At 42.9% G+C, this 24,068-nt stretch overlaps 1 protein-coding gene across 4 annotated transcripts in view; it reads right to left on the bottom strand.

Moving 5' to 3' along the window:
* The window catches only part of SUSD5 (sushi domain containing 5), an 80,947-nt gene that overhangs the window by 38,121 nt on the left and 18,758 nt on the right, over window positions 1-24,068 (bottom strand). For all 4 annotated transcript variants that reach the window (XM_065587175.1, XM_065587177.1, XM_065587174.1 and 1 more), the window contains one exon: window positions 15,646-15,764. In XM_065587175.1, coding sequence (XP_065443247.1) covers window positions 15,646-15,764 — 119 coding nt within the window. The remainder of the gene's footprint in view (window positions 1-15,645; window positions 15,765-24,068) is intronic.

Consider the following 24,068-nt stretch of genomic DNA (forward strand, 5'->3'; position numbering starts at 1 on the left):
CTTTGCACAAATGGGCTTCCCTAACTGCGGAGGGGCGATAGATGGGAGGCATATTCCAATTCTGGCGCCAGACCACCTAGCCACGAGTACATTAATCGGAAGGCGTATTTCTCTATGGTTCTCCAGGTGCTTGTGAATCACCATGGGCGTTTCATGGACATTAACGCAGGCTGGTCCAGAAAGGTGCATGATGCATGCATCTTTCGGAACACTGGCCTGTTCAGGAAGCTGCAAGCAGGGACTTCTTCCCAGACCAGAAGATCATCATAGGGGAAGTTGAAATGCCCATTGTGATCCTGGGAGACCCTGCCTACCCCTTAATGCCATGGCTTATGAAGCCGTACACGGGGAACCTTGACAGCAGCAAGGAGCGCTTCAACAACAGGCTGAGCCAAGTGCAGAATGACTTTTGAATGTGTTTTTGGCCGTTTAAAGGCCCGCTGGTGCTGTCTTTATGGGAGGCTGGACCTGGCCGATGACAATATACCTATGCTTATAGGCGCATGCTGTACACTCCATAATATTTGTGAAGGGAAGGATTAAAGCTTCACTCAGGGCTGGACCACTGAGGCTCAGTGCCTGGAGGCTGAATTTGAGCAGCCAGAGACCAGGGCTATTACAGGGGCGCAGCACAGGGCCATAAGGATCAGGGATGCCTTGAGGCAGCAATTTGAAGCTGAAAGCCACTAATATTTGTTGCTATGCTCAGGAGTGAAGTGCTTGTGTCATAACTATAAAGGGAAGGGTAACAGCTGTCCTGTGTACAGTACTATAAAATCCCTCCTGGCCAGAGACTCCAAAATCCTTTTCCCTGTAAAGGGTTAAGAAGCTCAGGTAACCTGGCTGGCATCTGACCCAAAGGACCAATAAGGGGACAAGATACTTTCAAATCTTTGGGGGGGGGGCTTTTGTTTGTGCTCTTTGTTTGGGAGTTCGTTCGCTCTTGGGACTGAGAGGGACCAGACATCAATCCAGGTTCTCCCCATCTTTCTAAACAAGTCTCTGATATTTCAAACTTGTAAGTAAAAAGCCAGGCAAGGCATCTTAGTTTTACTTTGTTTTTCTCAACTTGTAAATGTACCTTTTACTAAAGTGTTTATCTTTGTTTGCTATACTTTGAACCTGAGGCTAGAGGGAGGTCCTCTGAGCTCTTTAAGTTTGATTACCCTGTAAAGTTATTTTCCATACTGATTTTACAGAGATGATTTTTACCTTTTTCTTTAATTAAAAGCCTTCTTTTTAAGAACCTGATTGATTTTTCCTTGTTTTTAGATCCAAGGGGGTTGGATCTGTATTCACCAGGAGTTGGTGGGAGGAAGGAGGGGAATGGTTAATTTCTCCTTGTTTTAAGATCCAAGGGGTTTGGATCTGTATTCACCAGGGAATTGGTGAAAGGTTTCTCAAGACTTCCCAGGGAAGGGAATTAGCTTTGGGATGGTGGCAGCGGACCAGAACTAAGCTGGTAGTTAAGCTTAGAAGTCTTCATGCAGGCCCCCACATTTGTACCCTAAAGTTCAAAGTGGGGATACAGCCTTGACAGCTTGTAATACTAGGAGGTGATTGTGATTGGTGCAGACGATGCACTATGAAGGTTTAAGAAAATTGCCTGTTGTTTTGCAGGTCTCTGTTTGCTTTCAATTAATGGAATAAAGATTGCTTTCAAACCAAAACAATTATTTTATTAAAAAACAACAACCGGAGGAGAGAGACAAACAAAAAATCACATCAGCACTGTGGGGGAGGGAGGGTCCCAGGCAGAGGTGGAGTCCTGGGATGGTTAAAGATTTGTGTATGTCCAGGTATCATATGCAACCTTGTCCTATGGAGTACAGTGCAGCGGGTACTGTACTTCAGCCGGGCCTAACTGCAGACGGATGGGTATTGAGTGCAGTGGGTACTGGGAGTCCGCAGGGCTGGACTGTGATTGGGCAGGAGCGGAATGCAGATGGTTCAGACTGGATCCAGGAGGTTGATAAGAGTGTGTTGGCTTCTGGGGGCTGCCTGGGAAAGAGTTTTGCGGCTGCAGGAGAAGGCGGGTGCGGAGCTGCTTGGTTTGCAGTGCTAGTAGCACCTGCAGCATGTCCGCTTGGCACTCCATAACGTTTAAGAGCCGCTCTGTGGCTTCATTCTGGCATGCCACGTTCTCCTTTCGGGCCCTCTTCTCACTGTCCTGCCACTCCTTCAATTCTTGTTTTTTCGGCCGCGGAGTGCATCATGACATCATGCAGAAAGTCCTCTTTAGTTCTTCATGGCCACTTTCTAATTCTGCGTAGCCATTCAGCTGGAGATAACAAGGAGTGAGGCTGGGATCTCAAGGTCATATCTGTGAAGCCAAAATGCAACATTTTATAGAAGCAGTATTGTTTGCAACACACAGGCCACTGATTCAGTGATTTAAAACACAGCCATTATTCACTCACCTGTCACTAACTGGCTAACCCCAGGCAAGCATACATGAGCCACAAGATCCCCAAAATGGTGAGTAACGCAGGGGCAGGGGAAATCAGTGTTCTAGGACCGTACTGTACACTGGGCACCTCGCTCTTGGAGAGAGCTAGCACTGTAGGGGGGGGCCTTATAATCATTACTGTCCCCACATTTTCCACAGGCTGTGTTCATTATGAGGATGAGCAGGAAATCAACGAAGGGTCTTCTCCAAGACTGCGGCTTCTGCCCTGGCCCTTATATGGCTCGCCTATGTGCAGCAATGGTCCTCCCCACAGTGACGGCAGAATGGTGTGGGAAAGTTACCCTTAATGGGGCAAGAAACAAATCAATTCTGCCAAAGAACCTGTGGCAGTGGATTGCCCAGTATCTCCTTGAGAGTTTCGTGGAGAGCTCTGAGGCAGATTCCCATGAAGTGACAGAATCAATCAACACCCTGTTCCGCCACTCAGACTAGGCATGTGGTGTACACGCATCATACAGACACAAGCCTGCTTTCTGCAACCCTCCTGCCCTCAACAACTCAGTTCAGCGATTCCCAAAATCAAAGCCACTTACCAGGGGCCTCCTCTCCTGTTTGTGCTTCACCAAACTCCGACAGCTGTGACTGGCTACCCCTTCGGGGTAGAGAAGAACTCCTCGTTGCATGCATCTCTGACCTCTAAGTCGTCCTCTGCCTCTTGGTCCCCCTCCCACTCCATATCCTTGTCCAAGATTTCCTCCTCCTGACTCGGACCACTCTTGACTGGCCCGTGAGCCACCGAAGTATCCACAGTGGCCTTTGCAATGGAGGTGGGGTTGCCACCGAATATTGCGTCCAGCTCTTAGTAGAACTGGCAGCTCGTGGATGCAGCACCGGAGAGGTGGTTTGCCTCCCACGCCTTGTGGTAGGTGTTCCGCAGCTCCTTCACTTTGACTCTGCACTGCAATGTGCCCTGGTCATGGCCCCTTTCTGTCGTGTATCGTGAAATCTGTCCATAGGTATCATAATTCCTACGGCTGGAGCGCAGCTGGGACTGCACTGCCTCCTCTCCCCAAATGCTGATGAGGTCCAGCAGCTCGGCATTGCTCCAAGCGGGGGATCACCTGGTGTGTGGAGCAGGCATGGTCACCTGGAAAGATGCGCTGAGACCACTGCACACATCACCGAGCAAACAGGAAGGGGACTTTTAAAATTTACAAAGAATTTAAGGGGTGGGGCTCACGGTTGGTTACCTGAGGACAGAGCAGTAGAGTTCTAACTGATGACCAGAGAGGCGAGAACAGGCATTGTGGGATACCTCCCAGAGGCCAATTGCAGCACTGTAATCGACCAGGGTGTCTACATTGGCATCGCGGCACTGTAGCCCCAGCGCAGAAAGCTGTACGCCTCTCGTTGGGGTGTTTTTTTTACAGTGCTGCAACTGCGCAGTTTCTGTGCACTACGTGGCTTGGCAGTGTGTACACCTCGGGAGTTACACCACAGAAAGCTGCTTTACTGCACAGAAACTTGCCAGTGAAGACAAGACCTAAGTACATGTAAAGAAATATAACACAATGAGGGTGGTAATTTTTTCCTCTTCTGTCTCTTCTTGGCTTTTCTTTTCTTTCCCATTCCAGCCATTACAATATCTTATTTTTTCTTGCACTAACATCTATTTTTTGTACTTATTTAAAATTTACTTTTGGGGCTGCCTGCAGATACACATAAATATATTTTGTGTTCAGAGCTGCAGTAAATCTCAAACTATCACAGCGTTCATATTTTTCATTCCATACAGGGGTCTTTTTGACAGCAAATGCCACAATGATGAGATATACCTCTCTGTACTGTGAAACCAGCATTCTTAAAATATTTCAGCTGCATCTCTCACTGGTAAAACATAACCTTTAGTGTCAAAGACTGCCATCTGACTTTGTGCAATTTAATAGATCTGAATTCTAAAGTGCAGAGGGAAAGGTGCTGATTCAGAAAATTTTAACTTTAAGTGACTGATTCTGCATTCCTTCTACACTCAAAACTCCTCTTCGATTTTAGAGAACACTGTTACTATTGAGTTCATTAAGAGCCTTGAGTGTGCAAAGAATGTAGCATTATGGTCCGTAGGCCTCAATCCTGCAAATATGTACTTGTACATGGGCCAAACTGCATGCATGTGAGCAGTCCTATTGAACTTACTCACGTGTTTAAAATTAAGCACATGTATAAGTGAATGCAGAATCAGGGTCTTAGAAGAAAATTTTGGAATAGTTTACACTGGAATCTGCTGTGACTCTCTCAAATGCACTTTGTATAGCATTAAAGGTTGGAAAATGCCTTATTTTTAAAGATTTTATTTTACTCCATAAAGGTTGAGCTCTGCTTAACATTCTGCCAGATTTATTCATTTAACATTAATGGTTATATTGCCTCAACACTGTTAAAATCCTGTTGATTAAAGGTGATGATGATATTTCTCTAACAAGTGAGGCTATGTCTATACTACAGACCTTACAGCAGCACAGTTGTACTGATGCAGCTACACCGCTGTAAGGTCTCCCATGTAGCCGCTCTACGCCAGGAGGAGAGAGCTCTCCTGTCAGCATAATTAAACCACTCCCAGCGAGGGGCGGTAGCTATGTCTGCAGGAAAGCGTCTCCCACTGACATAGTGCTATCCACACCAGTGCTTTTGTTGGTGAAACTTTTGTCAGTCAGTGGTATGGTTTTTTTCACATCCCTGACCGACGGAAGTTTTACCGACAAAAGTGCTAGGGTAGACAAAGCCTGAGTTAATTGGTTTCATTGAAAAGTAAACTAATTGAAAGATTTAGACCTGTAATTAGTCTTTTTGACAAAACTGCAAAACAGATTGGTCTTGGGCCATGTCTGTAGTTGTTACTGTGAGGTACCTAGCATATTTGTAGGCGCTTAATAATAATAACACTGGTCTACAATTTTTGAGAAGTCGTCTGCTTCAGAGATAAAATGTGCTATTTATTATGTATTTTGATGTGCTGAATTCAAATATGACAATTAAAACAACTGATTGGCTACTGTTTCTAAGATATTTAAGTTTTTACATTTTATGTCTATGTATATTGTGTAGATAGTAGAGTTTTAATCATAAATTGTAAACCTAGGTCTTTTCATGTGTTTATGGTTGCTTTACATGATAATATTTCACCTGTCCTGTTTATGTAACACTTTAAAAATCAGCAGGGTTATATAAATAAAATTTATTATGAAACAAAATTATGTACATAGTTTAGTCCTATTCAGTGTCTACTCAGCGCTTCTTGGCTTGTCTCTTGTATTCATTAAATGGAGCATCTCTTGTCACTGTCCAGCAATAGTCTGCAAGCATTGATGGGCTCCATTTGCCCTGATAGCGTTTCTCCATTGTTGCAATGTCCTGGTGAAATCGCTCGCTGTGCTTGTCGCTCACTGCTCCGCAGTTCGGTGGAAAAAAATCTAGATGAGAGTGCAAAAAATTTATCTTTAGTGACATGTTGCAACCAAGGCTTTTGTATGCCTTGAGAAGGTTTTCCACCAACAACCTGTAGTTGTCTGCCTTGTTGTTTCCGAGAAAATGTATTGCCACTAACTGGAAGGCTTTCCATGCCGTCTTTTCCTTGCCACGCAGTGCATGGTCAAATGCATCATCTCGAAGAAGTTCACGAATCTGAGGACCAACAAAGACACCTTCCTTTATCTTAGCTTCACTTAACCTTGGAAATTTTCCACGGAGGTACTTGAAAGCTGCTTGTGTTTTGTCAATGGCCTTGACAAAGTTCTTCATCAGACCCAGCTTGATGTGTAAGGGTGGTAACAAAATCTTCCTTGATTCAACAAGTGGTGGATGCTGAACACCTTTCCTCCCAGGCTCCAATGACTGTCGGAGTGGCCAATCTTTCTTGATGTAGTGGGAATCTCTTGCACGACTATCCCATTCGCAGAGAAAACAGCAGTACTTTGTGTATCCAGTTTGCAGACCAAGCAAGAGAGCAACAACCTTCAAATCGCCACAAAGCTGCCACTGATGTTGGTCATAGTTTATGCACCTCAAAAGTTGTTTCATGTTGTCATAGGTTTCCTTCATATGGACTGCATGACCAACTGGAATTGATGGCAAAACATTGCCATTATGCAGTAAAACAACTTTAAGACTCATCTTCGATGAATCAATGAACAGTCTCCACTCATCTGGATTGTGAACGATGTTGAGGGCTGCCATCACACCATCGATGTTGTTGCAGGCTACAATATCACCTTCCATGAAGAAGAATGGGACAAGATCCTTTTGACGGTCACGGAACATGGAAACCCTAACATCACCTGCCAGGAGATTCCACTGCTGTAGTCTGGAGCCCAACAGCTCTGCCTTACTCTTGGGGAGTTCCAAATCCCTGACAAGGTCATTCAGTTCACCTTGTGTTATGAGGTGTGGTTCAGAGGAGGAGGATGGGAGAAAATGTGGATCCTGTGACATTGATGGTTCAGGACCAGAAGTTTCATCCTCTTCCTCTTCCTCGTCTGACTCAAGTGAGAATGATTCTGGTGCATCAGGAACCGGCAGTCCTTCTCCGTGGGGTACTGGGCGTATAGCTGATGAAATGTTTGGATAATGCACAGTCCACTTTTTCTTCTTTGACACACCTTTCCCAACTGGAGGCACCATGCAGAAGTAACAATTGCTGGTATGATCTGTTGGCTCTCTCCAAATCATTGGCACTGCAAAAGGCATAGATTTCCTTTTCCTGTTCAACTACTGGCGAAGATTTGTTGCACAAGTGTTGCAGCATATGTGTGGGGCCCACCTCTTGTCCTGATCTCCAATTTTGCAGCCAAAATAAAGGTGATAGGCTTTCTTAACCATAGTGCTTATACTGCGCTTTTGTGATGCAAAAGTCACTTCACCACAAGCATAGCAGAAGTTATCTGCACTATTCACACAAGTACGAGGCATCTCTGCTCACTTTGGCTAAACAGAAATGTGTCCCTTTGCAAAATCAAACACTGACCAGTAAGCACGACACTGTATGATTTCTAGAGCTGATATAGGGCAATTTGTTCAGCAGAGTGATGTAAGCTTTGTTAGGATTGCATCATCCATGACTTCTAGGAATAACATGATGCAATTCATATCATGTATGACGCAATACCAACTTCAGATTGCATCATTTATTGTTTTGCCTAAAAAGCAAGTACTGTCCAAACCCAGTCATAGATTTATTCATAGATCCAGTCAAAGATGTATTTTAGTCATTTCTGGTTTAAATTGAGATCCCTTCCCTTTATAACTCACTTATCCTCCGCCATTCCCAAGTCAGGGGTCGTATATACTGACCCAATAGCATATCTTGAAAACTAGAGCCAATCAACAATTTTAAGCAGCATTTTCGTTCTCAGTGACCCAGAATTAGTAAAGTTTGACTACATTTATTTCAGAAGCATTTTGGCTGTAGAGCAGTGTAATTAATATAGTGTTATTACTCGCCTGGGGTGAAACTGCTGCTTCTGAAATCTAGGATATTCTTTCAGCAATAATTCAATTACTTAATACTACTATCATTATTATTTATACAATGTCACAGATGTGCATAATGCTTTACATGCAAATAAAAGATACAGTCCCATCTTACACTGTAGGTGTCCAGTCCTGCAAAGTGCTGAGTGCCTCCTGGGAGGACAGAAAGTACTGAGGTCCTGTACCCTACAGGCTTCATTCTTCTCTCAGTTTACACCAATTACACACCATTCTAACTCCAGTGAATTCAGTGGCGTTACTTCTGAGTTACACCAGCATAAGTGATAAAAGAATCGGACTATATACATTTGGGCCTAGGGTTAGATAAAACACGAAATAGCACAGGGATGAGGATTAATGGAGGTCAATCCACAAAAAACTATACAAACACTAAACCCAGCTATGGGCAACTCTGTGTAGCTAGTGTATTCAGGATAGGAGATTAAAGAGAGAGATCGACAGGTTAGAGCTTAATATTAAACCCATTGAAGTCAATGGGCTTTTGCCCTAATTTAATAGGATCAGGATTTGTCTTTTAGTATTTTTTTGTAACTTTCCCATAGCAAACATATATTAAAATCATTTTTTTTCAAAAAGAGGGAAAAATCATATAAGCATTAGAATGTTGATATTACATTCCAGAGAATTAGCCACAGACTGTAACAGTGATTACTCAATACAGCTGTCATTCAGAAATACAGTGAGCCATGTTTTATGATAATTAATATACTTCACAAAGGGTATTATGTGTGAAAAGGCTGCAGCTTTTTGAAAAGATCTTCACAGGCAGCCAGCCAAGTGGAACAATTTGTCATGAAGAGGCGCAGGTCTCAGACCAGCCAACCTTTACTTAAGAGTTCTTGTTAAAACATAAACTGTTTATCCAATATCTGTTGAATATTCAAGCATGAGGGCACCTTGTGGTCATCTGGAAATATTGCTGAATTAAACACTGTTAGATGAGTGTGTTGGTATAGTCATCTTTTCTCTCATCAGGGGCCTCCCTGCCCCACACAAATGAGCTGCTCAGAAATGGTCTCTTCTGTATCCGTATTTCATTTCCCTCAGTTTTCATTGTGCAATTCCACAGTGTCCTAAAACAATTTCTTCCATGTTTTGAAAAATGGTTTTTATGATGTATTTGTATTGCAATAAAGGCCTAGGAGCCCCAGTTACAGGCCCCATTATGCTAGGCACTCTACAAACACAAAACAAATAGGGTCCCTCCCTGCCCCACAGACCTTACTATTTAAGAATAAGACAAGGGACAACAGGTGGAGACAGGCAGGCAGAGCACAATGAAACAGTAAGACAATACTGGCCAGCATGATAGGCAGTGGTATAAGTACCCTAACTACTTAACCATTGCCCAGGTTTTATAGGCCACACAGCAAGGGAGAGTTTTATGGAGGGATTTGAAGAAGGAAGATGAGATGGTTGGGTGGATATTTATGGGAGCTTCTCTCATGTGACAGGCAGCCTGGGAGAAAGGTGCTTGTTCAAAATGCAACAATTGGGTGAGGAAAATGACATCAATGAGCAGTAGGTGAAAGTTGACATGATAATCCATGACAAACAATAGGGAAGGTTGGGCATAGGCTGTGAAGGGCCTTGAAAGTGAAGACATGTAGTTTGTGTTTGGTGCCATTGAGAAGGGGGGAGCCAGTGGAAGGATTCAAAGACAGGGATGACATGGTCAAAGTGACAAAGTAGCACAATGATCTTTGCAGAAGTTATTGAATAGATAGAAAACTGGACCTTTTCAAGTCAAATGTTGCAATATTTGATTGTCTAACAATAGATCAGATATGCTGCACACCTTTTGTCACTTCAGCATGATATTGTCATGTCATTATATTCACAGGCTTGACTAAAGATTAGGGCTCAAGCGATTAAAAAAATTAATCGTGATTAATCGCGCTGTTAAACAATAATAGAATTCCATTTATTTAAATATTTTTGGATGTTTTCTACATTTTCAAATATTTTTATTTCAATTACAACATAGAATACAAAGAGTAAAGTGCTCACTTTATATTTATTTTTTATTACAAATATTTGCACTGTAAAAAACAAAAAAATAGTATTTTTCAATTCACCTCATACAAGTACTGTAGTACAATCTCTTTATCATGAAAGTTGAACTTACAAATGTAGAATTATGTACAAAAAAAACTGCATTCAAAAACAAAACAATGTAAAACTTTAGAGCCTACAAGTCCACTCAGTCAAACCAAACAAGTTTGGTTACAATTTGCAGGAGATAATGCTGCTCGGTTCTTGTTTACAACGTCACCTGAAAGTGAGAATGGGCAGTCACATGGCACTGTTGTAGCCGGCATCGCAAGATATTTACATGCCAGATGTGCTAAAGATTCATATGTCCCTTCATGCTTCTACCACCATTTCAGAGGACATGCGTCCATGCTGATGATGGGTTCTGCTCAATAACGATCCAAAGCGGAGCGGACCAACGCATGTTCATTTTCATCATCTGAGTCAGATTCCACCAAGAAAAGGTTGATTTTCTTTTTCGGTGGTTTGGGTTCTGTAGTTTCCGCATTGGAGTGTTGCTCTTTTAAGACTTCTAAAAGCATGCTCCACACCTTGTCCCTCTCAGATTTTGGAAGGCACTTCAGATTCTTAAAACTTGAGTCAAGTGCTGTAATCTCACATTGGTACCTTCTTTGCATTTTGTCAAATCGGCTTTGAAAATGTTTTTAAAACGAACATGTGCTGGGTCATCATCCAAGACTGCTATAACATGAAATGTGGGTAAGACAAAACAGGAGACATACAATTCTTCCACAAGGAGTTCAGTCACAAATTTAATTGAATTTTAAGGAGCATCATCAGCATGGAAGCATGTCCTCTGGAATGGTGGCCGATGCATGAAGAGGCATATGAATGTTTAGCATATCTGGCACGTAAATTCTTTGCAACGCTAGCTACAAAAGTGCCATGTGAACGCCTGTTCTCACTTTTAGGTGACATTGTAATTAAGAAGCAAGCAGCATTATCTCCCATAAATGTAAACAAACTTGTCTGTCTTAGCAATTGGCTGAACAAGAAGTAGGACTGAGTGGACTTGTGGGCTCTAAAGTTTTACATTGTTTTGTTTTTGAGAGCAGTTATGTAATAAAAAAAATCTACATTTGTAAGTTGCACTTTCACCATAGAGATTGCCTTATGGTATTTGCATGAGGTGAATTGAAAAATACTATTTCTTTTATCATTTTTATAGTGCAAATATTTGTAATAAAAATAATAATATAAAGTGAGCACTGTATACTTTGTATTCTGTGTTGTAATAGAAATCAATATATTTGAAAATGTAGAAAAACATCCAAAATATTTAATACATTTCAATTGGTATTCTATTGTTTGAGTGCAATTAATCACAATTAATTTTTTGGAGTTAATTGTGTAAGTTAACTGCAATTAATCAACAGCCCTACTAAAGATCTGTTAAAACACCCTAAGTGCTGTGTGAGTTTACTGTTTTTCAAGTACTGTGTCAGTTAATGCCATCTGCCTATCTCTGTCCTTCTTTGAAGTGGCACACAAAACCACATTGTGGGCTTAACAGGTCATCCCCACTATTCCATTATCTCAACTGTACAGTCTATATTTTATATAAAAATTCTCAGGTCCAAATTATTCTGTTACACAAACATGTATCTAGAGAAAATCCACGGCTATTCATGGAGTTAGTTTGGATGTACAGGGTGTATCTGAGAGCACAATTTGTCCCTCAGTTTTTTTATCTGAATGAGGAACACAGATTCTAGATTTAATTCCACATGCTGAGTTCAGAATACTGACTCCCTAGCTGCCAAAGTCTTCCAGTGTGACTCTCAACTGCACAGAATTTGAATGCCTAAATTTAGCCAGTTCCGTATAATGCTGAAAATGAGATTGAATTTCCATACTGGAAAGTGGCTTTTAAAAGTATGATAAATTTACTATCAATAACAATATTTTTCTCATAATACATCTTTACTGGTGGGCCATGATATCTGAGTATCTACAACTGAGGTTAACCTCTAGCACAGTACTTTAGTTTCACATTCAGGATGAACCGTGACATCCAGAGTCCCCAAAGCAGGCCTGGTCTATACCAACTGACTGGTATACCTTGTAATCATAATATGCGTGCAGCACCTCATGCCAACACATAATAGCCTTCTTAAGTGTTTCACAAATATTAGTTGCACTGGTTTGTTGCAATATCTGAGATAGGGTGACCAGACGTCCCGATTTTATCGGGACTGTCCCGATATTTGCTTGTTTGTCCCACGTCCCGACCAATGTTAGGTCGGGACACTGGACAAACAAGCAAAGGCTCCGGAGCCCGGAAGGGCTAGTGCCCCCCCACCCCGACTCCACCCCTTCCTTCCCCCATTGGCTCCCTCCCCAAATCCCCACCTCTTCCCCAAGCACGCCATTCCTCCTCCCTCCACAAGCGCTGGAGGGAGGCCCCGGAGATGCAGGGGGAGTGCGGGGCCGGGGTGAGTGAGAGTCCGGCCTGGCCCCGAGAGCAGGCAGGACTCAGTCGGGCGGTACCTGGAGGGAGAGTAGGGGGGCGGCCCGCGGGGCCAGGCAGTGACTGTTCTCCCCACCTGGGCAGCCGGACTCAGGAGCAGCCGCTGCTGCAGCTCCCACTGCCGCAGCCGGAGGAAGCGGCCATGGCGCTCGGCGGCTGTGGCTCTGGCGCCTGGGCCTGAACCCCCCGAGCCCGGGCCTGCTGCGGGGACCCAGCAGCGCACACGCTGCGCCCAGCCCCTGGCCAGTCGCATCTGGGCTGGCTGCCCAGCTGGTGCAATCCCGCGGCAGCCCCGGGGCGGAGGCATCGGCAGCCCAGCCCCGTTCGTTCCCCTGCGGGACCCGAGTGGGATGGCGGGGCTGGGGCCTGCTGCCCCCACTCCGGGGCCTGCTGCCCCCACTCCAGGGCCGCCCGCGGGATTGCACCAGCTGGGCAGGAGCCCAGACGCAACTGGCCAGGAGCTGGGCGCAGCCAGGGCTGGCTCTAGGTTTTTTGCTGCCCCAAGCAAAAAATGTTTTGGCTGCCCCCCACCCCAGCTCTGGGCTTCCCCCCGCACCCACTGCCACCTCAGTGCTGGGCTTCCCCCTTTTCCCCCCACCAGTGCCCTCCCCCCACCCACACCCCCTGCCGCCCCAGCCCTGGGCTCTCCCCCCCCAACCTGCACCCTCCTGCTGTCCCAGTTTTGAGTCACTGGTAACTTGCTCCCAGGGCGGGTCATTCAGCAGGAATTTTAGATGTGCACAGAACATAGACAGGATTGGTTCCCATATGGTTACAGAACTGCGGTAAAGTGGAACTATTTTCAGCTTGTGTGATTGGAGGATATCTGGATGCATATTATAAGACTGTCCTACATAAATGAGGAAAAGTTGAGGTGCCTTTATTATTCTTTTGTTCCACTCTTTGTTTCTATGGGGAATTTGCCAATGCAATATCACTGTCTTCCTTTTAAACAAATAAAACAAAACAAAAAAAAGGCAATGGCTGTTGAAAATAGCAATTCCAGTCCTAAAAACCACTGGGAAGCATTTCTTGCTCAATTTTTATCCTACTTTTTCTACAGCAAGTTACAGTGGATCAGTATATTTGATTTGGGAGAAATGAAGTAACAGCTGCCCAAAATGAGCTTGAGCACTCCTGAATTTTGAGGATGTTCCAATCTGGAAGGCAGGTGCTAGATTCCCTTTCTGAATATTAGCTAAATCAGGAAAGGAAGAGTCAATTTCTGCTTCCATGGCTCAGAAGTGGAAATCCTCCTAAGTGCCTGGTACTGTCTCTAAAGCTGCCCAGGTCCTCCAGCGGAGCCTTCCCTCTCTTACTTTTCATTTTAAATTCTAGTAGGATCCTCGTACCTCCCTTGCTAGGCTTCAGATAGAGAGGTGCACTGTCCATTTAATCCACCCAATTCTTTCTTTGGGGGCTGCAAGGTGAGGTCACACCAGTATCCCTAATCCAGTCTGGGGAAGTCTTCTGAAGGGGATATCTGGGCCAAAGCCTTCTACTACTTGGGCACACTTGTTCCCCGTTCACAGTGCCACCCCCTTCTAGCAGCCAGCTCTCGACTCACAGCAAGCTGCAACATGGCTCACCTACCTCACTCCATCCCCGTCCCTTTCCTGTTGATAGCTGCCAAGGGATTGCTGGGAAATGTAGTTCTTTCCCTGCTCCAGAGCTAGCTCTATAGGCAGGGAGCTAGCCAAGGAACTACAGCTCCCAGGGTCCTGTGGGTTCTCTGCTTCTGCAGCGTTGTGAGAGGTGAGGGAGTGAGTGTCATGGGGCTCTACAGCTGGCCCCCAAGCAAAAAAAAAAGCATGGCCCGAATGCTGCCCCTGCAAATGTGCTGCCCCAAGCATCTGCTTGCTTTGCTGGTGCCTAGAGCCGATCCTGGGCGCAGCGTGCTCGCTGCTCGGTCCCCGCAGCAGGCCCGGGCTCGGGGGGTTCGGGCCCGGGTGCCAGAGCCGCAGCCGCCGAGCGCCACGTGCTCGGCCGCTTCCTCCCCCCGTGGCAGTGGGAGCTGCAGCAGTAGCTGCTCCCGAGTCCCGCTGCCCAGGTGGGGAGAACAGCCTACTCTCCCTCCAGGTACCACCCGACTGAGTCCTGCCTGCTTTCGGGGCCAGGCCGGACTCTCACTCACCCCAGCCCCGCGCTCCCGCTGCGTCTCCGGGGCCTCCCTCCAGCGCTTGTGGAGGAATGGGGGGAGTTGGTTTTTTTTGCTCTGCCGCTGTTTTTTTTTTTTTTTTTTTTTTTGCTCCGCCTCCCCTGCGTCCCGATATTTGACCTGGGTGATCTGGTTACCCTAATCTGAGATGAGGTCTTTAGCTGTGTAGTATTAGATGATTTCTTCCTAGAGTAACTTCACCAACAATACAATGTTTTGTGTTGGGAAATTATCCAAAAACCCCTGTTCCCAACAACATAGCTGAGCACTACCAGTGCTTCATAAATCCCAGAATGTATTGGTACAACCATGGTTGTAAGTAGAGCTGTGTGAATAATGATTTTTTTTTGTTCATGGGTAATTCCAAAAAAATGTGTCTGGGGGAATCATTTTGGGTCAAACTGAATTTTTTTTTTTTTTTTTGAAATTTTCAGTAAATCAAAAAGAAAGAAAGAAAAGGGTGGGGAGAGAGATTTTGTTCATTCTGAAAAGAAACATGTTATTTCAATTTTGAGTGTTTTAAAAATAAGTTGGAAGGAAATTTCTAAAGGAACCAAAAAATCAAAACATTTAATTTTGCAAATGTAATTAAATGTTCTGACTCTTGAGATTTTTTTGTTTTTGTTTATTTTTTGACATGAACAATTTAGCAAACTACTTTGTGAAGTGTTTGGTTACTGAATCTGAATTTTTTTGCAGAAAAAAGTTTTGGACAAAAAAAATTAGCCCAGCTCAGGTTGTAAGATGTGTTTTGTGAACACCAAAATGGTTCTATCAGTAGCCTTGTTGCTGTGTGAACTTGCTAAACTCTTGCAAGAATAAGTTGGACCACCATGTCATGCAACTCATGTCCTTGCAACAGATTCCTCACTTAATGGAGACACACTGTAAGGATTTATTTTGCAAAATTTCCCATCATTGCTCCCACTAGTAGGAAAATGTAAGAAAAAAGTCCTTTTTTGTAGGCAAGACAATGTTACATTGTTTCAATGACATATCAATGCTGACCTTCATCTTTTACACAAAATGCATTGTATCTGCCACTTGGAGAGGGATCATTTTCAATGTTAACATCGATAGCTTTCACACTCTGCTGGTTGCTGCCTGTCTTACTGCACACCATTGTCCTAAAATAGAGAAGAAGGAGAACAAAATCAGAAGTTCTGCAGGAACTGTACTGCACATATAGGTGAAATTGGTTGGCCTTATATCACTTCATAGACTCATAGACTTCGAGGTCAGAAGGGACCATTATGATCTTCTAGTCTGACCTCCTGCACAATGCAGGCCACAGAATCTGACCCACCCACTCCTGTAACAAACCCCTGACCTATGTCTGAGCTATTGAAGTCCTCAACTTGTGGTTTAAAGACTTCAAGGTGCAGAGAATCCTCCAGCAAGTGCCCCGTGCCCCGTGCCCCACGCTGCAAAGGAAGGCGAAAAACCCCCAGGGCCTCTGCCAATCTGCCTTGGAGGAAAATTCCCTCCCGACCCCAAATATGGTGATCAGCTAAGGCCTGAACATGTGGGCAAAACTCACCAGCCAGACACCCAGGAAAGAATTCTCTGTAGTAACTCAGATCCCAGCCTATCTAGTGTCCCATCATAGGCCATTGGGCATATTTACCGCTAATAGTCAAAGATCAATTAATTGCCAGAATTAGGCTATTCCATCATACAGTCAGGGAACAGCATTGCATCAGTCTTATATTGTCAGGACTGAACTTCTGAGGAGCTTGCACTGGGGTAGTAATGTGGAAAAGGCATCAGCTCCATAACAAAAATGTGATCTCTGCCCCAAAAAGCTAATGGTCAAAATCTATCTTAAGTAGATCTGGCCTTCCTCACTGTAGTATCTGACCGCCTCACAACTCCCCTGTGAGGTAGGGCAGTGCCATTATCCCCATTTTATAGAAGAGGAACTGAAGTACGGAGAGGCTAAGTGACTTGCCCAAGGTCACACAATAAGTCTGTGGTAGAGTAGAGAATTAAACCCACATCTCCTGAGTCCTAGAGCAATGCTTTAACTATTGGACTATCCTACAGTAGGGGGATAAAGCAAACAAATAGAGGAATAAAAGGTAACAATGAGAAAATTATGATCTGTGTGATAAGCAGCAGTCAGAGCACACCAGCTAACCAGTGTCGAGTTTTCTGTAGGTGTTGAAGCAGAGGTGAGTTTTAGGAAGCAATCTGAAGGACGCAACGTGGTAGTTTTGCAGATTTGTACAGGGTGCTCTTTCTAAGCATAATGGGGGACAGGAGAAGAGCATGAAGTTGCTTAATGGAAAATTAGACAATTAGACAATGAAGTCTGGCATCGCTGACAGTGGAGGTGGGAATATACGTCTGATAGAATATGAAAAATGATAAATAGAGTGAAATAGTCCATGGAGAGTCTTAAAAGTAAAGCCGAATAGTTGTTATTCTACTGCAGCTGTGAATCTGGTAAACAATATAAACCTTTCTAAGACTGATACAAGATGTGCTTAGGGCCATTACTGGGTGAGTGGATAGGCACAAAAATGGCACAAAGTGCACTACTACTTGTAGTAAGATGAGGCCCTGACACATAAACCCTTGGTATCAGAGGCCTGGTATGAGGCCTAAGGCCTGAGCTAAAGTAGCGGTCAAGACTTTGCTAATATAAAGCAAAGTTAAGCTGTGAGCCAGAGGCAGGGCCTGCTCACAGAAGCTGGCAAGGAAAGGGTTGAGGTTGCACAAACATATACCTACAATGTATTGGATACTACAGATATAAACATATGGTATCAGAACACTCTGATACTGGCGCATTCCACTCAGATAACAAGGAACAGGCTGACCCATCCTAACGATAGGGTCAAAAGGGTAATATGATGGATAGAGTTGTTTTGTTCGAAACAACATGTACAAGGTGAGAGGAAGCACCTTACTGCTTAGATGGGTTGTACCCAGGACCGGCTCTAGGCACCAGCGTTCCAAGCATGTGCTTGGGGTGGCCATTTTCAAGGGGCAGCACTCCGTTTTGTTTTTTTGCTTCGGCGGCAGCACTCCGGCCCCTTTTTTGCTTGGGGCAGCAAAAAACCTGGAGCCGGCCCTGGTTGTACCTTGCTTCATAGAGGGGTTGCACCTCAATACGTCAGGAGTGATACTTGTTTGTATCTGTTTATAAGAATGCATCCCTGGGGTGGTGTCTTTGTCTGGCCTAGGGGGTAGTGGAGAGTCCCGCCACTGACTAAGCCGGTCCATTGTCAGGGGCAGATATTCGTAGTATGTCCTGTAGAATCTGCGGGGAACTATTACTGTGCTTCGTTTGACAATAAACCTGGCCGGGTGCCTTCGTACCTTATCAGAGTCTGTGGTCTTTGGGGGTTCTCTCGGGGTCTGCTGTGTCAGCTATCTGCGCAGAGCCGGGGCAGCACACAGAGGGAACATACGCACGTAGCCAACTGATATCAACATTGAACAGAGCAGAGCATCACACCGGTAGCGTCTGATGACACTACTGTGAAAAGTGACTCTTGAAACTGACACCCACATTTTTTGTGTCTGTGATTTCAGATAAAATATGCTCCATTTACAAGCAAAATACGTGTTTTGTTTTTCCCTACCTGCAAGCCCTGAAAACTCAGCTCGAGACCCTGGAGTCAAGATAGTCTCTTTTTTCCTTATACATCTTCCTCACCTACAATTAAGGTTCTGTAGAACAAATTATGTTCTCACTGGCACTTATGCAATCCCACCGTCTTCTAGTTAGGCCCTCAGTAACACCTATGCCATCCTATTGCATTCAATGAGTTTTTACACAGGTGACAAATTCGAACTAAGTATACAATTCTGTTGATGTTAAACAAAAAAAGGCATAGAATCTATCTCTCTCCATCTCAGCTATGGTGTCTCTACAGAACTAAGAGGAGCAAACAGTAGTATATTATAGATGAAGCTGTTAGCACTGCCTATACTTATGGCTACCCAAACTTACCACTATAAGATCCTATTTTGAGTTGCTTATAATTTTGATTAACACTGGCTGAAACTTCCCATGCTGGCATCTACCTTAGGCTGAATTTTTTTGGGAAAGTTTCAGCAAAAAATGGTTCAGACATTTCCAAGGATTAGATTAGGGAAAAATACACTGTTTTGCCCATGCTAAAAAAAAAATTCTTATGAATGTTTCATTGAGAAACTATAGCACCTCCATGCTTTAGAGCAGGGACATGACATTTTGGCAGGGATGCACTTGATGGCAAGGGTGGGGTATTTTTTATTTTTATTTTTGTTTATTTTTTGCTGTTCTTTTGAAAATCTGCTTGAATTTCTGAATTGCCAAGTTGAAAGCCTTTGAAAAATCTGTTCCCATATGCTTAGCAGAGACTTGTTAGACTTTGGCAGCTAAATTCTTCCAAGATTCCATCTTCACTGAGCATGCTCCATCCCAGGGATGCAGGGACTACGCAATTGTACCACTCTACTTGGCACTGGTAAGGCCTCAGCTGGAATATTGTGTCCAGTTTTAGGCACAACACTTTAAGAAAAATGTGGATAAATTAGAGAAAGTCCAGAGGAGAGCAACAAAAATGATAAAAGGTTTTGAAAACCTGACCTATGAGGATAGATTAAAAAGAAAACTGGTTATATTTATTCTTGAGAAAGGAAGACTGAGGGGAGACCTGATAACTCTTCATATCATACATATATGTGTTCAAAATATTGTTATTCTTAAAAATTGTTTTGAAGGCTTACAAAGTTAAAACAATATTAATGAACTATTAAAATATACTACATCATAAAAATTGATGGTCTCATTACTTCCTTTTTAACTTTCTAGAATAGTTAAAGATGTCATTCACTAGTTGATACCAGAATCTAATTTCTGGCACCATAAACACACTACAAGTTATGTTCATGTAAATATTTCAGTGATACAGAAGTTCAAAAAAATGAAAACTTGGAAAACCTCATCAGAAAGTCCCCCTTAACACCCCTCCCTCCCAAACCGCACCCCTCTGATGCATTTTTTCCTCCTGGAAAAACAACACTGCACTTGATGGGCTCATTTCACATAAAAAGCGTTCATGTGCATGCACGTTCATTCACACATGCATGTGTGAGTAGGAAGTAAATCTTTAGATTTTCCCTCCTACTGCATAAGGATGTGGTCCTGCCAAGACTTATGCACATGTTTAACTTTACTATTGAAATAAATGGAATTACTCATGGTAATAAATTCTTGCAGTGTCTGTGCCTAAGTGCGTTCTAGCTGTTTAATCCTTTCAACCGTAACAATTTGTTTGCATCATTTTATATGCAAACAAAGTCTCACTGAAAGTCAATGGGACGTAGACTTACAAGCCTAAATCACTTCAGAAAATGAGATTTAACTGCCTAAATCACTTAGGCTTTGCAATGCTGAGCAGCGAAACATCTAAATCTTTAAAAGTCTGGATCTATGTGTCTAAAGTTTAGTACCCAAAATCCGAGGCACTCTGAATCAGAGAGTGAAAATTTGCCCCACAATAAATTCAGTGGGAATTTTGGTCAGTCATGATCTCTGAAAATCAATCCATGTCCCTTTGGATATGACTACACTGGAGCTGGAAGGTGTAATTTCCAGCTCAAGGGGACATATCTGCGCTGGCTCTGATCAAGCTAGAGCATTAAAAACAGAAGTGTAAGTGTGGTGGTGCAAGTGGCAGGATTGGCACTGTCTGGAATACAGTCTCATCTAAGACCCTAGATACATATTCAGGCAGCTAGCACCACTTGCACCACTCTGGTTAGCACGGATATGTCTGCTCCAGTTGGAAATTACACCTTACATCTCCAGTGTAGGCATACGCTGTGTGTGCCTAAGTAAGGACTCAATGCCTGATCTTCGGCATCCAGTTCTGAACTTTTGAGCCTGCATTTTCTGACTTTTAGTCTTCTTTTCTAGCTATTATCCACTACTGCAGCCCAAAGCACCACTACTCAGTGTGCTATTTCTGGGGTAGACTAAAAATTTATCTTTGGCTGACGGATCCTTGGAATTTTGCTATCATGTCCAAAATAGGATACTGTGAATCATATATAGGATTGTGTGTTTGAAGAACGAAGTGCTTTTTAATTTTTTTCAGATGCCATATAAAGTTCCTGTGTGGTTTGCTATTGCAAGTATATAGCTGATGGAAATCTAATATACTACATTGACTTGTTAATCCTTAGAATAGCATTTATTAGTTACTGTTGATAGAAATAAGACTTAATAAAAGGCTATGAAGTAAGTAATTTTTACCATTATACACAAAGTAAGACTCCAGTGTGTTTGACCTTTTGAATCCCTTACAAAAAGATCCAAACTGTTGGATTTATAGCTAAACCATGTTCCTTCATTAAGTTTAAAAAATGAAATGCTCTTCCTGTAGATTAATTCATTCCTGCTTCAAACAAGGTTTTAAATGACACTGCACTTAAGAGTTTAACTTGGTACTGTATATTATACAATTTAGAATTGTGAATTTGTTTTGATTAAAATTGAAAACATCCAGATACAATTTCTCTGAGAATGAAGAAATCCTCTCTCATGTAAATAGGGAAATAACAAAAGCCTATTTGATTCTTCCAACCACACATTCTCTGTCTGTATGCTTCATGCCTACAGCCCAATCCTGCAAGGTGCTGAGCATTTCCTGTGAGGTGTTGACTGCCCTTTTCTGTAAATTCTTTGGGATGGGTATATGTCTTTCTACATGTCTGTAAAGTGCCAACTGCTATAGAAACTGTTATTGATGAAGCATGTAGCAGAGCTGTTAACAAAAGCTGCACATGTTTTTTATTTACCATTCTCAGTCCTAGACCTATTGCTGCTTAGGAGTCACTATGGTTAAGAGGATACCACACTCTGAATACCAAATAGAATGGAAGAGGGGGGTCACTCTGCATATGTCTACACTGCAATAAAACCCGGCTGGCCCGGGTCAGCTGACTCCAGCTTGCAGGGGGCTATAAAATTGCAGCGTAGACATCTGGCTTCGTACTGGAGCCCAGGTTCTGAGACCTCGTGCGGGGGGGGCGGGTCCCAGAGGCCAGCATCCAGCCCAAGCCTGAAAGTCTACCTTGCAATTTTATAGCCTCTCAGCCTGAGCCCCATGAGCCCGAGTCAGCTGACCAAGGCCAGACACAGGTGTTTTATTGCAGCGTAGACATACCCTGTGGGATTTGAATTTGAGTGGATGATTTCAGTTCTGATTTGAGCCCAGATGTATGTGGAATTCTACATCTTTTTAGCACGTCCTTTAGTCTATTGCTTAGTCCAGTCTGGTGTGTGATTTGTACCTACTGTTATTTCACAAGTAGGTACAATTTTTTTTCTTTCTGCAGAGGTCTATGCAACACTTAGATATACATAGAAGGAACGAATGAGTCAGAATACTGATCAGTCATAATAATTATGTGTTCTGGTAAACATCTGACCTAGATGTCAGCTATTTCTGAAAACCTCTTATAATTCCATGAATACAGAAAACTGTTCCGCCAATCATGATTAGGAGAAAAAAAACACCCATACAGTTATTATATAGAGGGCACTAATAACACATTGGATGAAATCCAGAATCCATATGTACATTCCACTTTCTTCCATTGCTCAGAACTCTCTCAAACAAATTCTTTTTTGGATTGCAAAGGAAAGTTGCTTTAATTGTTCCTTAGTTACCTGCATGTGAAAAATATACTTTTCCTATATGTTACAATTAATTCACTTACATAAATAACAAAATAGTTTCGAGAAGAAGGTTCATTCTGTGGTTGTCTTGTACGTCTCAATTAAAGTAAAAAAAGCAAGCCAAATTTGAAGAGAAAAAATGGTTCCGTGGTTTTACAGTTACGAGCATTTAGAGATGCCAGATTCGCACATAGCCATTAGAATTTTTATTTAAGGTTTTTCATGGAGCTTTTAAAATGTTGGTTCTGCAAATCAGCCCTTCAGCTTTAGTGGTGCCCTTAAACTGAGAGCTTAGCTGAGACATGCATATGAGATGAAGGCTTTTTAGTGGCAGTGGTGCCAACTATAATTCTTGACCTATTCAAGGAATGTTGAAGTGAATCAAGTGCAGCTTGTAATATCCCCATGCCAAATAGCTCCGGATTTCTTTTTTTATTTTTCCTTTAAAGAAACAAGATAACTAAATATAAAAATACTGCAATGTTAAGCTTGAGAAATCAAGCACACCCAAGTCAAGACATTGAAAAGTTAAGGCTGCTTCTGCTGTATTAACTCAGCTAAATTGCACATATGTATTTTCTATTCCTGTTTTACTTGTTAAATGTTAACTTTATTGAGGTCCGTGTTTTAGTGTATACCATAAAAGTATCAAATGATCAACCTGATGGAATTAATGTCCCAAGAGGAATGCTAGTAAGTTTTGATGCCATTCAATAATCATACAATTATGATTAAGACATTTTAGTGTTTGTGGCCTCAAATTAGACACAACTTATTTTTAAAGATAATATAGATTTTTTTCACAACATTTTCCCTTCATAGTATCACTATAGGGGAGAATCAAAATTGTTTGAGGACCTTAACTTTGTATTTTCATACCTTAACATGTTTGGAATCTTTGATAGTTTAACCTTACCTTTGAATTCACTGGATTAGTAATGCTTGCTTTTGGGATAATTGAAAACTTCCTGTGGTGATCTTTTTACCTTCAAACTACCCTCAAGCTTCATTCTGTCTTAACTTAGCTTTTTGTCTAAGAATAGTTAAGAATGTTTGATTAACGTGATTATTTTAATGTTATATTTCAGTATAATGCTACTTCAACTTTGTTTTATTATATATTTAAAGAAATCTAATCTTTTAAGTTGTATGTAATATACAAGATACAGTATTGTAATAGCAATGATTGTAGAAGGAAGCCTGTGGAAGTGGGTTTAACCTTGAAACAAGATTATCTGTAGCCAAATAACGCCCATTTAATCTTGCAGTTTTTACTGGAGGAGGCTAGGGTTTAGCAATGGGTAGGTCTGAGACTCTAAGGGTATGTCTACACTGCAATTAAAAAGCCGCAACTGGCCCGTGCCATCTGACAGGAGCTTGCAGGGCTCGAGCTAAGGGGCTGTTTAATTGCAGTGCAGATGTTCGGGCTTGGGCTGCAGCCCTAGCTCTGGGACTCTCCCATCTTGCAGTGTCCTAGAGCCCGGGCTCCAGCCCCTTTGCCCGAATCCTGTGAATATGAGTCAGCTGGCATGGGCCAGCCATGGGTTTTTAATTGCAGTGTAGACATACCCTAACATGAACAGGCATGAGCCTGTTGCAAGAGGAGGACTTCTATATGTAGGATGCCATGAAGAGTTTTGACGATGTTGAAAGGCAGGTTATCAGATGGAGTACTACCTATTTGCCAGTTGTTCCTATTATGCTCTCATAGAATCATAGAATATCAGGGTTGGAAGGGACTTCAGGA

Source organism: Chrysemys picta, chromosome 2, assembly GCF_011386835.1.
Source record: "Chrysemys picta bellii isolate R12L10 chromosome 2, ASM1138683v2, whole genome shotgun sequence".
In the NCBI taxonomy this organism is placed as follows: Eukaryota; Metazoa; Chordata; order Testudines; family Emydidae; genus Chrysemys; species Chrysemys picta.